General features: G+C 39.7%; 2 protein-coding genes across 2 annotated transcripts in view; one reads left to right on the forward strand and one right to left on the reverse strand.

Annotated features, from left to right (window-relative positions):
- The window catches only part of MYLK3 (myosin light chain kinase 3), a 40,459-nt gene extending 37,448 nt beyond the window's left edge, over positions 1-3,011 (forward strand). Inside the window, exons 13-14 of the mRNA XM_008055016.2 lie at positions 237-369; positions 2,142-3,011. Of these exons, the coding sequence (XP_008053207.1) occupies positions 237-369; positions 2,142-2,201 (193 nt within the window). The 3' untranslated portion in view covers positions 2,202-3,011. The remainder of the gene's footprint in view (positions 1-236; positions 370-2,141) is intronic.
- Positions 3,012-9,994: 6,983 nt separating this feature from the next.
- Positions 9,995-14,515, reverse strand: part of ORC6 (origin recognition complex subunit 6) — a 9,678-nt gene continuing 5,157 nt past the window's right edge. The window contains exons 4-7 of the mRNA XM_008055017.2: positions 14,126-14,215; positions 12,818-12,930; positions 11,844-11,912; positions 9,995-10,506 (exon numbers count right to left, since the gene is read on the reverse strand). Of these exons, the coding sequence (XP_008053208.1) occupies positions 10,379-10,506; positions 11,844-11,912; positions 12,818-12,930; positions 14,126-14,215 (400 nt within the window). The 3' untranslated portion in view covers positions 9,995-10,378. The remainder of the gene's footprint in view (positions 10,507-11,843; positions 11,913-12,817; positions 12,931-14,125; positions 14,216-14,515) is intronic.

Raw genomic sequence — 14,515 nt, forward strand, 5'->3', positions numbered from 1 at the left:
TGGTGATTAATCACTGGAATATGTTCTCTCTGTAGAAATTAGGGAACATTTTGCTGACAACTTTCTGGCACTTTTGAGGGGATTTTGGATATGAGGAGCTCCCTTTTTGGTACATGGCTGAATCTGCTGAAATGATAAACTTATTCCACTGACTCAGCCTTCCTACCCAATTGAACAGATCTGGGGACTAGAAAAGGCAACCCCAACTAAAAGTTCAACTGCTTTTGATTTCACAGCTGCAGAATGAGTGCCACACAGTGCCTGAAACACGAGTGGCTGAATAATTTGCCTGCCAAAGCTTCAAGATCTAAAGTTTGTCTCAAGTCCCAGATATTGCTGCAGAAATACATGGCTCAGAGAAAATGGAAGGTATTTTGTTTTTCTTTTAGAAAAGGTAGCATTTGTCTTCTTAATCTGTTCTTTGAAAGAATTTGTAGCTAAGTTTTTACTTACGATTTTATTCGAAACAGATATTTAGGGGAAAAATTCTCTCATGTCTAAAGCTGTTATCTTTTTATTTTAAAATGTCAGAGACCAGCTGGGTGCGGTGAATCACAAATGTAATCCTTGGGAGGCTGAGATGGGAGGATTGCTTAAGACCAGGAGTCCAAGGCCAGCCTGGGTAATATAGTGAGACCCCTGTCTCTGCAAAAAAATAGAAAAAATTAGCTGGGTGTAGCGGGGCACGCCTGTAGTCCCAGCTACTTGGGAGGCAGAACAGGAGGATCTCTTAAGTCCAGGTACTTGAGGCTGCAGTGATCATGCCACTGTACAGCAGCCTGGGTGACAGTGAGACTTTGTCTCTAAAAAGGAAAAAAAAAGTCACAAACCAAAAATAACTAGCATAAGATACATTTGGTGTGTGTTTATATGGACATTGAATGGACAAGAATGAATTTTAAGCATATATCCTCAAAGGCAATTGTAGTGAGTCTCTTGAAGGAACTGTTTATAGCTTGAGGGCTGATTCCTCCACATTTCAGAAATGGGGGATGGGAAACACCTAGCAAGCTTTAAAAATTTGCAATTTTGCTTACAACAGAACTCTTGGATACTTTGAATATAAAACCTATTTTTAAAGTGGTGTGGTTAGGTGCAGTGTAATCGCAGCACTTTCTGAGGCCAAGGCAGCAGGATTGCTTGAGCCCAGGAGCTTGAAACCAGCCTAGGCAACATAGCAAGATCTCGTCTTTACATTAATCAAAAAATTAGCTAGGCATGGTGGTGCACACCCATAGTCCCAGCTACTCTGGAGTGCTGAGGCAGGACGATAGCCTGGGCAACAGAGTGAGACCCTGACTCAAAAAATAAAAAAGCAGTGTGATCCAGGAAAGTCACTTTCTAGCATGTCAATATTGACTCAGATCATCACTGCGGCCCAAAAAACAAATACAAAACCCTTTACATAGGGAGCCAATATAAAAATATACATGTACATACGAAAAACCAAAAATGTCATGAAATTTTGTGACAGTGTTGAAGCACAGTGCTACTTTGTGCTATTTGGTTTCATCAGAAAAAAATGCTTTTCACAATCCACAAATTAGATTGCATGAGCCACCAGTGGGTTGTGAATCACAATGTGAAAAACACCGTTCTAGAGTGCTTGATTTTCCATGTAGATAGGGCAGGATAATGTTTTCTCACTTGATACTGACTCCACATATGCCCCTGAAAATTATGACTGTCCTGCTATAATTATTCCAGACATGTTTTCCCTTTTAATTGGTTTTAAACAAACTCAAGTGTTTAGACTGACTTAAATTCTTTTTCTTCTTTTTTTTTTTTCTTTTTGAGTTGGAGTCTCACTCTGTTGCCCGGACTGGAGTGCGGTGGCCGCTCCTGGTCACCGCAGCCTCGACCTGCTGGGCTCCGGTGATCCTTCTGCCTCAGCCTTCCAAGTAGCTGGAACTACAGGCACGCACTACCACACCCAGCTAATTTTTTGATTTACTGTAGAGATGAGGTCTCGCCAAGTTGCCCAGGCGGGTCTTGAACCTGCGGGCTCAGGCAATCCCCTCACCTCAGCCTCCCAAGGCGTGGGATTACAGGCTGAGCCACTGAGCCTGGCTAAATTCTTTTTCTTCTTAAAGTGGTTGGTCTAATATATGCTTTGTCTTTTCTTTTCTCCATGCCTGAAGAAACATTTCTACGTGGTGACTGCTGCCAACAGGTTACGGAAATTTCCAACTTGTCCCTAACCTTCAACTCTGCTGTACCAGTGGGCCTAGAAGTTATTGAGGCCAGTGGTGAAGCGATGACTCAAGATTTTAAATAATCTGGCCTTTTACTATTATTGATTCCACTTATTTTGTTAAAAAGGTTACGTCTATTGCCTTGCTTATAGATGAATAGTGGCTGTAAAGAAAGCCTAAGAACTTTTTTTTTCTGCCTTGTAAGATCACTAAGTTTGAAATGCTGTTTACTTTCCAAGTATGCCTACTTTTGGTGGTTAAGTGTAGGCATACTTTAGGTAGATAGGAAAGCTCCTACTTTGCATTTGTCAAATATAAATTAGAAATTTGTTCTTATCAAAGAACTCAGTAGACTGTTTCACAGGGGTATGTTATTCAGTATTATCTCCTACAGTACAAAGAATTTCTAGTTATGACTTACTCAAGTATGAGCTGACATTTTTATTGTACTATCCCAGTCGTGTTAAGCAACATGGATTTAGGACAGTGATCTTCAAACTTGTTTTAACTTATATTCCCTTTTGAGAATCAACAGCATTGCTTGAAATTTCAATATGTAGCTAAATCAGAGCAATGATAATTTTGAATGTCCTTTCTAAATGTATATATACCTCTATCCTATATCCTAAGTCTGCCCTGTCCTGACTCCTCTTTCTTGGTTATGAATTTATGAATTTCTGGTCTTGTTAAATCTGGAAACTGATATGCAATTTATGAGAGATGGGAAAGTAATGATGTTCAGCTTTCTGAGAAACAAAGAAATGATACATCATGAGACAATAAAGGAAAACTGCTCCTGCTGCTTTATTAAGACTATACCGCTTTCGATGTTGTCATTCCTTAAAAAAAACACTTAATACATATACAATTGACCCTTGAACATGAGTTTGAACTGCACAGGTCCACTTACACGTGGATTTCCTTAGACCTCTGCCACTCCTGAGACAGCAAGACCAACCACTTCTCTTCTTCCTTCTCAGCCTACTCAACATGAAGATGTTGAGGATGAAGACCTTTATGATGATTTACTTCCGCCTAATGAATAGCAAATATATTTTTTTACTTCTTATAATTTTAACATTTTTACCTAGCTTACTTTATTGTAAGAATATAGTATATGATGCCTATAATATGTGCCATTTGCTTATGTGGTTGGCAAGGCTTTCAGTTAACAATAGGCTAGTTATGTCTTTGGGGAGTTAAAATTTATATCTGGATTTTTAACTGTTAGGTAGTTGGCGTCCCTAACCCACACACTGTTCTAGGGACAACTATATATATATATATATATATATATATATATATATATATATAGAGTTGTTTTTTTTTTTTTTAGTTAGGTCTCACTCTATTGCCCAACCTGGAGTGCAGTGGCACAGCCAAAGCTCACCACAGCTAGCCTTGATCTTCTGGGCTCAGATGATCCTTCTGCCTCAGCTTCCCGAGTAGCTGAGACTACAGGTGGTTATCACCACGTCTGGCTAATTTTTTTATTTTTTGTAGAGATATGGTCTCGCTATGTTGCCTATGTTGGTCCTGAACTCCTAGGCTCAAGTGATTTTCCCACCTCGGCTTCCCAAAGTGCTGGGATTATAGGTGTGAGCCACTGTACCCAGCAACTGTCCAATTAAAAACTTTACTACATGGATTACAGAATAGTCAAGTTATCTGTTTTGCTGAAATACCACTGTTATGTGGTGAGCTACTACACATTTACAAACTCTTACACATGTGTGTTTAGACACTTTACCAACTTATAAAATGATGAAAAGAAGTACTTTATTATTCAAAAGTACACAATCTTTTTTTTTTTTTGAGTTGGAGTCTCACTCTGTCACCCAGACTGGAGTGCAGTGGTTGCTCCCGACCACCGCAGCCTCGACCTGCTGGGCTCCGGCGATCCTTCCGCCTCAGCTTTCCAAGCAGCCGGAACTACAGGTGCACGCTACCATGCCTGGCTAATTTTTGATTTATTGTAGAGATGAGGTCTCACCAAGTTGCCCAGGCGGGTCTCGAACCCGCAATCTACTCACCTCAGCCTCCCAAAGGTGCGGATTACAGGCTTAGTCACCGAGCCTGGCTAAAAGTACACAATCTTTTTAATTTCCTTGCTTCTACCTGATTTTTGTGCTATTCTTATTACCTTCTCAGGCGAACAGTTTTAGTTGGTTTACTGACTTTTACTTTTTAACTAGCCTTGCAACAGTTTCACTGTCTTTCAAGATTTTTGTCCCATAATAAAGGCTTGCTTTTTGGGGGGATAGGCAGAGGACATGGGTATAGAAAAGGAAGCAGAAGGTGGAGAGGTCATCCTGCTACTGCAGTTCTCAAGCAGTAACTTTCCTCTGGAAAACTAAGTCTTGCCAGGAAGGTAAGACTTTCAGTCCTGCCAGCCTAGGGCTGCTCCCAGTTACCAGCTAATGAATGAACATCAGAAGAGATGGATGCAGAAAACCGCCCTTTGATGAGACAGTAGCAGTCATTAAATACAAAATGTTTTATCCTTATAAACATTTAAAAATGCTTACTCTTTCTGAAACAGATGATTTTTTTTTTTTTTTTTGAGTTAGGAGTCTTACTCTGTCACCTAGGCTGGAGTGCAGTGGCACAATCATGGTTCACTGCAACCTCAACATCCTGGGTTCAGCCGATTCTTCCATCTCAGCCTCCCAAGTAGCTAGGACTACAGGTGTGTGCCATGCCCAGCTAATTTTTTGATTTTTTTTGTAGAGACAAGGTATTGCTGGACTGGTGTTAAACTCCTGGGTTCAAGCAGTCCTCTTACCTTGGCCTCCCAAAGTGCTGGAATTATTGGCATGTGCCACAGTGCCCAGCTTGAAAAAGGTTTTTTGCAGACTCCGGAAGGAGCTAGAGAGGACATTTTGTAGTTCTCTCTAGTATGGTAGTTCGTACTCTCTTTGGGACTTAAGATTCTTGCTATGAATCTTCTTCCCAGAAAAAAGTACAGTCAATTACTCTGATCTAGAGCACCACCGCCCAACAGAAATATAGTAAAAGCCATATAATTTAAAAATTTCTAGTCGTTTCTCTAAAAAAAAAAAAATCCATTGACATTTTTAATAATTTAGGCCAGGCACGGTGGCTCACGCTTGCAATCCCAGCACTTCGGGAGGCAGAGGCAAGAGGATTACCTGAGCCCAGGGTTCAAGACCAACCTGGGCAACTGGGGGAGACCTTGTCTCTATAATAAATCAATAATTAGCTGGGTGTGGCTGTGCATGCCTGTAGTTCCATTTACTTGGAAGGCTAAGGCAGAAGGATCACCTGAGCCCAGCAACGAGACTCCTACTCAAAAACAAACAAATAATTTTTAAAAAGTTGATTCAGATACTAGGTTTTCATCGAACATACTTAATTCATATTTAAATTATATGAAATTTACTGTGGGAAAGTTATACTTATGTATTAAAGTTGTATGAAATATACCTAACAATTTTGCAATAATTGAACGAAGTATTCACTTTTATATTTATTAACATTATTATTAGAGGCCAGGCTCAGTGCCTCAGCCTGTAATCCCAGCACTTTGGGAAGCCGAGGCTAGAGGATTGCCTGAGTCCAGGGGTTTAAGACCAGCCTGGGCAAATTGGTTAGAACTCATCTATACAATAAATCACAAAAACTAGCCAGGCATGGTGGCTTGCATCTATAGTTCCAGCTACTTGGAAGGTTGAGGTTGAAGGATTGCCTGAGTCCAACAGGTTGAGACTGCAGTGGCTTGAGCGTGCCACTGTATTCCAGCATGGGTGACAAGAGTGAGACTCCAACTCAAAAAAATAAAATTAGAAATTCAGTTTTGCAGGTGCATTAGCCTTTTTTTTTTTTTTTTTTTGAGTCAGGGCCTCACTCTGTTGCTCAGGCTGGGGTGCAGTAGCATAATCACAACTCATTACAGCCTCAACCTCCCAGGTTCAGGTGGTGCCTCTGCCCTAGCCTCCCAAGTAGCAGAGACTACAGATGAGCACCATCAGGCTTGGCAGATTTTTTTTTTTTTTGAGTTGGAGTCTCACTCTGTCACCCCAGACTGGAGTACAGTGGCCGCTCCCGGCCACCGCAGCCTCAACGTGCTGGGCTCCGGCGATCTTCCGCCTCAGCCTTCCAAGTAGCCGGAATTACAGGCATGTGCTACCATGCCCAGCTGATTTTTTGATTTATTGTAGAGATGAGGTCTCGCTGCCCAGGCGGGTCTCGAACCTGCGGGCTCAGGCAATCCACTCACCTCAGCCTCCCAAAGGCGTGGGATTACAGGCTGAGCCACCGAGCCCGGCTGGCAGATTTTTTTTGTAGAGATGAGGTGTCACTGTGTTGTCCAGGCTGGCATCAAACCCCTGGGGTCAGGCAATCCTTTTGCCTCAGACTCCCAAAGTGCCAGGATTATAGGTGTGAGCCACTATGCCCAGCCTTCATTAGCCACATTTTAAGTGCCTAATAGCCACCTGTGTTTAGAGCATCCATATTGGACAGGGCAGATCTAAAGAGAATCCTTTGTCTGACAAACTTTTATTAATTTTTTAATGCTGTTATTTTTTTACCTAGAGAAACAATTCTTTTCCAACGTCCCTTTGAGGCATATGTTTAGATTAGGTTCATACAAGTAAGAGATAATGGGAACCTGAAGTTTGAGGGAGATTTTATGAAGCTTGAATTTTCTGGATATTTTTAGTACTTTACTTTGTTGGTGTGGACTTAGCTAAAAATTTTTTAGATTGCAACTATGTTGGTATCAACTGTTTCTAATGTGGACTTTCCATGTGAATGAACCAACAGTCACTGGAAACTGTTGGGCAGAAAAGCTCTAAAAGGCAGTTGGGGCCCACTTTTTTCACCTATTAGACCGGTGAAGAACTGGTGAGGTGTGGAAAATGGCTTTTTTTTTTTTCAGTCAGAGTCTCACTCTATCACCCAGGCTAGAGTGCAGCGGCATGCTCACGGTCACCAACTGCAGCCTCGGCCTACTGGGCTCAGGTGATTCTTCCGCCTTAGCCTTCCAAGTAGCTGGAACTACAGGCATGTGCCACCACACCCAGCTAATTTTTTGCTTTATGTAGAGATGAGGTCTCGCCGAGTTGCCCAGGCTGGTCTTGAACCCGTGGGCTCAGGCAATCCTCTCACCTTGGCCTCCCAAAGTGCTGGGATTATAGGCGTGACCCAATGCGCCCAGCACATCCTCTCACTTTTGATGGATATGCGTGCAAAAAAAAGTCATGCCCACAATTTTACCCAGCAATTCCATTTTTAGAAGTTTATCTCTCTGTACTTCAATATGTGTACAGAAATTTATGCAAAATGATATTTACCAGAACACTGTTCCCAATGGCTCAATGAAAACAACCGACACATGCCTATCAGTTTGGGTTTAGTTAAATGAATGTTGCTACATCCATATAGTGGAATACTTCAAAAATGTTAAAGATAGACCCAGATGTACTAAAAGTCATCTTTTCTTTAAAAATGGGTGACTGGGAGAGGGGAAATTCCACTTTTCACTTTCTGTCTTTCTGAACTGTTAGAATGTTGGGGTTTTTTTGAGTTGGAGTCTCACTCTGTCACCCAGAGTGGAGTGCAGTGGCCGCTCCTGGCTACCGCAACCTCGCCCTGCTGGGCTCCGGCAATCCTTCCACCTCAGCCTTCCAAGTAGCTGGAACTACAGGTGTGCACTACCATGCCCGGCTAATTTTTTGATTTGTTGTAGAGATGAGGTCTCGCCAAGTTGCCCAGGCGGGTCTCAAACCCGCAGGCTCAGGAAATTCATGCACCTTGGCCTCCCAAAGCACGGGATTACAGGCTGAGCCACTGAGCCCGGCTTGTTGTTTTTGTTTTTAATTACAATGAGTATGTATTGCTTTTATGATTAAAAATTAGCAAACCAAATGTCAAGTGTAGACTGTTTAACTCTGATTTGAACAAACAATAAAAAGATTTTTAGAGACACTCAGGGATTTTGATTATAAATTTCACATTTGATAATAGAATTAACTAACATTAATTTTTTAGGTGTGATCATGGGAATGGGGTTAATGTAGGCTCAATGACTTCAAGAAAAAAGAAGACATAGTTAAGCAAGTGTGGCAAAATCTTATTAACTTTTGGGTCTGGATAATGTATATGGGTTTTATTGTACTGTCCTCTATACCGCTGTATATATTTGAAAATGTTCATAATTTTAAAAAATTTTCACTTAAATAAACCACGAAGAGCCAGGCTCAGTGACTCAGCCTGTATCCCATGCCTTGGGAGGCTGAGGTGAGTGGATTGTCTGAGCCTGAGCCTGTGGGTTCGAGATCTGCTTGGGCAACTTGGTGAGACCTCATCTCTACAATAAATCAAAAAATTAGCTGGGTGTGGTAGCACGCACCTGTAGTTCCAGCTACTTGGAAGGCTGAGGTGGAAGGATCGCCAGAGCCCAGCAGGTCGAGGCTGTGGTGGCCGAGAGTGGCCACTGCACTCCAGTCTGGGAAATAGAGTGAGACTCCAACTCAAAAACAAACAAACAAACAAACAAATAAACCATGAAGAGTTGTTAAAGATGTGAGCTTCCAAAGCGTATTTAGAATAATGATAGTACTGAAACAGATGGTCTCACTAAGTAGTAAGTATTCATCACTCCTTCTTTAGCCTCCCATGCCACCAAGCCCAGATAATTTTTTTGATTTTTTTGTAGAGACAAGATCTCACTATGTTGCCCAGGCCGGTTTCAAACTCCTGGACTTTTAACCCTCCTGCCTCAGCCTCCCAAAGTGTTGGGATTGAAGGCGAGATGCCTGGCCAGAGCTAGAATTTAGATCAAAGTGTGCATGCTTCTAAAGCTCTTGTTCATTCCCTAGTACCACAAGCCTTGCCAACATAATGCTTATGTTGAGGTCATTTGATTGTGGTATTTATTTAGCTTTAGTCTGCTAAATTTCCAGACTTAAAAAGGGAAGGAGAAAAGAGAGAGATCACTGTTAGTCACTCTAGGTCAATGTGGCACGTATTTAGCGGATAAAAGGCAGCCACTGTTATTATTGATGTTATTCTGATTAGATTTTTTTTTTTAATAATTAATCAGTATTTTTATTATAGTTTTGTGGGGTACAGTTAAGGGTTAGGTGTACAATTACGTTTCATTCAGACACCCTGTTGATAAGAGGTGTTTTCCCAGCCCCAGACTCTGATTAGATTTTAAAAAACATTTGGATGCAATCACATCATCATGGAAAATATATGATAATTATATCATATATTATTAATTTTAGTTAAATCATGTCTGGCTTGATGCCCTTAGCAACTTCTTACCTTCCATAAAGGTCCCTTTCCATAGTCTTAAAATAAGTCATACTTAGTAGGGTTATGTTTTTTTCAGTATGTAGATATCAAAGAAAATAACCTTGACATATAGCTTGATTTTATAAAAAGGTGCTAATGTTTAATTTATCATGTGACACTTACATATGTGAAATTCTGTCTGTATTCTAATATTTACTAGCTACTCAAAGCAGGTACTGTGCTGAATGCTTTACATGTATTGGCTCAGATTCTTTTCTACATTATATTATGAGGTAGTACCACTTCTATACCTACTTTATAGATGAAGCATAAAAGTTAATTAATTTGCTAAAGGTTTCACAGGTGATAAAGAGTTGAGCGGGGTTTTAAGCCTAGGAAACCTATGTGGAGTTTGTGCTATGGTGAGCAGTGTGGCTCAGTGGACAGGAACTTAAGGCTTTGTTCTTGGTGGAGTAGACACAGTTTTTCATTTAACAAGGATTCCCCTCAACAGATAACAAGAGCAACTTGAATGCCTATAAAAAAATTTATTAAATTAGGCTGTGTAATATAGCGATTTAATCAAACCAAAAAACTTACAAAAAGTAAAATCTGTAAGACTCCATTCAGACTGAATTCTATATTCTGGATAGGCCTCCCACTCACTTAAAACAAAACAAAGCCAAATGGCTCCAATTCCATTTTGCAGGAGAGCACAAGAAGCTCTGCCAGTCAGGCAACTGTGGTTGATCAGGGGCCAGCCCACTGCCCAGAACTCAGTTCCAGGGCTGGCTTCTTTGCTATTAAGGCAGATCCTTGTTATAAAAGTTCAAACAAAATTTCAAAGCCCTCAAACCTTCCTGAAGGTAGCAATGTACTATACAGGTTTGTACCACATATCATTCTGGAAGCTGAAATCATTCAGGTGTAGTCTTTTGAGCATTGACTGCATTTTCCAAAATTTGTCTTTTCCATTCTTCATAATCCTGTGTCACATCTTCATCTTCCTGTGGTTTATGTGGGATCTCTACTCCCTTCTCTATTTCTGAGAGAAAATTATCAAAAGCAATTTCAAAATTCTTATGTTTAGAAATAAGAAAAAAATAAACTTGTTTAAATTGTCTACTTTAACTAATTAAGGAAGGTAATCAGATACTGAAATGAAATTAGAAACAGCAGTTATCATTTTTGTTTGTTTTTTCAGAGACAGGGTCTCCAAACTTCTCTCAAACTTCCTGAGGAGCTGGGACTATGGGCTCACATCACTACTCCTGGCTTAGTTATCACGTTTTTCTCCTTTACACTCTAAGACATTAATACTATCATGTATCAAGCACTTAAAATAGTATTATTGCTAATAACTCTTACCATACTCCATAATGGGTGATAATATTAATCACATTTTATAAATCAGGAAATTGAGGTTCACAGAAATTATGACTTTCTTAAAAACACACAGCTAGTAGCCAGTAGGTGGTGCTTTCTTTCTTTTTTTTTTTTTTGAGTAGGAGTCTCACTCTGTTGCTGAGGATAGAGTGCAGTGGCACACTCAGGGTTACTTCATCCTCAACTTGTTGGGTTCAGGTCATCTTTCTGCCTCAGTCTTCCAAGTAGCTGAAAACACAGGCATGCACCACCACGCCCAGCTAATTTTTTTATTTATTGTGGAGATGAGGTCTCACCATGTTGCCCAGGCTGGTCTCGAACCTGTGGGCTCAGGCAATCCTCTCGCATTAGTCTCCCAAAGTGCTGAGATTACAGGCATAAGCATCTACACCCAGCTTGGTAGGTGGTGTTAAATAAGGAAGCCATTAGCCTAAGGTTGTCTCTGTAGCTGAAACTGTGACATATTCCTACATAAGCAAACCAGAACTTAACTTGGAAACAATTTTTGTAGCCAAGAGAAAAAAAGACAAAAACAAGTGTCAGCCAATTACAAACAGCCAACTAGCTGATTGGCTACAGCTATGTGTTTGTCTTACTTGAGCGTGATCTGATGGGAGGTCCCTAGTTGAATAACCAATCAGGTGATTTCTCTACTTTGGTCCTAATTTGGTCTTGGCTTGCTGCTCTGAACCTCTTTCAGGTTGAGCGCTGACCAATTCATGAATCACTCTTTGCTCAAATGAACTGTTAAGTTTAATTTGTCTAAGCTTTTTATTTTAATGGTTGTAAAGCAGGCAGTCTGGCCTCAGGCATATTCTTAATTACACAATTCCAAGCAATTGATTGCTTGGAAAACTGGTCTTATCAAATGATTAATGGTCAGGATTTACTTAAACAGGCTCTTGTCAGGTAAGCTACTAAAGTAGCACAGGACTGTTAATTGCATGAATCATATTACACTAATTTCAATGTTAATACAGCGTAAGTAAAACTTACCCATTGCTGGGCATTCAACCACTATCTTCTTTTTCTTCCATGGTGGTGGAGCTAAATCTCCAGGTTCTCCTTCAAGAAAAAAAGGTTCATTTCTCTCCTCAATTTCAGTATTTGGGTATATTTTGGATCACAAATAAAAATTAGACATCTTGAGACTAAGCAAATATGACGTTGAGGAGAAGGCAAAGGATCTTGCCCTTCTTTTTTCTTTGGTGTCACATCAGACTTAAGAATCACTCTTATTCTAGCTTATGTTTATGGAAGTTGGTATTCAACACTGGAACACATTAACAGAAAATCTATTTTCCTAGTATAGGTTTGTGAAATCATAGGTTTTTAAAAAGCTCTTAAGCTACTTTAGTTGAAAAATAGAAAAACTGGCTGGGTCCGATAACTCACGCCTGTAATTCCAGCACTTTGGGAGGTGGAGGCGGGAGGACTGTAAGCCCAAGGGTTCAAGACCAGCCAGGGCAACATGGCAAGAACGTGTTTCAACAATAAATCCAAAAATTAGCCAGACATGGTAGCATACGCCTGTAATTCCAGCTACTTGGAAGGTTAAGGCGGAAGGATCGCCTGAACCCAGCAGGTTAAGGCTGCGGTAGCCGTGAGCATGCCATTGCACTCTAGCCTGGGTGACAGAGTAAGAATCTGACTAAAAAAAAAAAAACAAACTAAAAAACCAATAAAACTTATCTGGCACACATAAAACATATAATTTAGGAAGCAGTTTGTGAGTTTGAAAACACTTTTACCAGCAAGTCTACAGTTTCTTTTCTTTTTTTCTAGATTAGAAAATATAGTTTATTTAGAAAGTAAATTAGAAAGAGAAAGATGAGATTCACCTCACCAAGGTAGGGGAAGGGGCCAAAGCTTAAGAAAACAAACAGCACATGGTCATACCATAGCTTAGCAAGGTAATGGCCCTGGCTTACATTTTCAAATGACACATTCTTGAACTACAGAATACTCACTGTCAACCTGCTGTCCAATCTTCTCTAATTGTTTACATAGTCGATCAAATATGGCTTTTTTTACACCAGATGTAGCTACCATTTTCTTTTTATCCACTTTCAGCTTTAGAATCCTACAATGAATTTCATAAGTTGTTTTCTTCTCTGGTCAACCATATTATTTCTTTTTTTGCCCATGCTTTATTAAGAGCCCCCAAATGTCTAGTTTTTCCTTTATTACAAACATGTCATTAGTTATAACCATGCAGATTTCCCCTTTTAAGCTTTTTATTTGTCTATTGGATTGAGAGAGTTAAAATGCACATGAGATTTGTTTTATAACAAAAGGGGCACATAAAGACATTTGCTGTGGTGCTACAATCCTTTTAGAACATTTTTAAGTAAATCTCGATTAATAAAATTGTTAAGTATTCAAATCATTTTAACTCACAGATGCTTATATTAATACTGTGGGTATGTAACAACTCCTCTCTACCCTAAAATAAACTCCCCAATACCCTCATAATAATATTTCATAGCAACCACTAATTAAAAACACAAAATACATTGTTTTAATTGCGGATAACAGAACTGTTCAGACCTTCCTTTAGTCAGTGCAACATGGTTTCAAAAGTGGAGTTGACTCTTATTGTTATCTACAATAATAGCCATACTCTCTCCTTATATACACATAACTTGAATTAAAGAGATATTTTCTACAAATGTCAACTAATCTCTCCTAGGTATGTAGCTAACAGAGTCAAATATACCAAAATTATTTACTAGGTATTAAGGACCAGCTACATTTTGTTTTCGAAGGAGTTTTCCAGATAAAATAAGACAGCCTTAGACAAAGATATCAAAAATTACTAATATTTCCAGGATAACATTGTAGTATGCACATAGATAACCAATAATTTTAAGATTCAGAGGTAAGAATTTATCACTGAAATGTTTTATAAACTCCTTGAAAGAACAGTTGCAGCCAGTACTTAAAAAAAAAAAAAAAAACAAAACGTGAGCAGAAAACTATACATGAACAGTTTTAATGACAGGATTTGCCAATTATAAAAGGCAGACCCTGAAATCAGAATACCCAGGTTATGTATATAACTGCCACTTGGCATGCAGACTTTGGGCAACACTAGTTCCAAGTGTCAGTTACATATGGGATAAACTGTGCATATGGTCACTTGGCCACCATCCCTAATGTTATTTATAGGGGAAAATATGCTCAGTTGAAATCACCTAAATTAGCAGTATTCTTTGTGAATACAAAAACCTACTTGTAAATTTGGGACTTTTCTGAACGTTAAAAGGAGTACTTACTTGCATGCTGAAAGCAGTGCAGCAGTGGTGAAAAGCGGCCTGGATAAGTCAAGATCTACCTGCTGTGTCTGGGGAAGACTGGATTCATAGCTAAGGGAGAATAGTGTTTGCAGAATTATTTGTTAGAAAATATTTCAAAAGGGACTGAAAATGCAAATCAAAACTTACAAGCTTTTAACATGTGTGACATGCACTGTCACATTAGCATATTAGTTATTTTTTTCTTTAAAAATGTGTCTATTTTTAAACAAATCAGTTGTGGCAGGGCACAATGGCTCACGCCTATAATCCCAGCACTTTGGGAAGCTGAGGTGAGAGGACTGCCTAAGCCCACAGGTTCAAGACCAGCCTGGGCAACATGGTGAGACCTCATCTCTACAATAAATCAAG

Source organism: Carlito syrichta, unplaced genomic scaffold (genome assembly GCF_000164805.1).
Source record: "Carlito syrichta isolate Samal-C Ts95f unplaced genomic scaffold, Tarsius_syrichta-2.0.1 Scaffold301634, whole genome shotgun sequence".
NCBI lineage: Eukaryota > Metazoa > Chordata > Mammalia > Primates > Tarsiidae > Carlito > Carlito syrichta.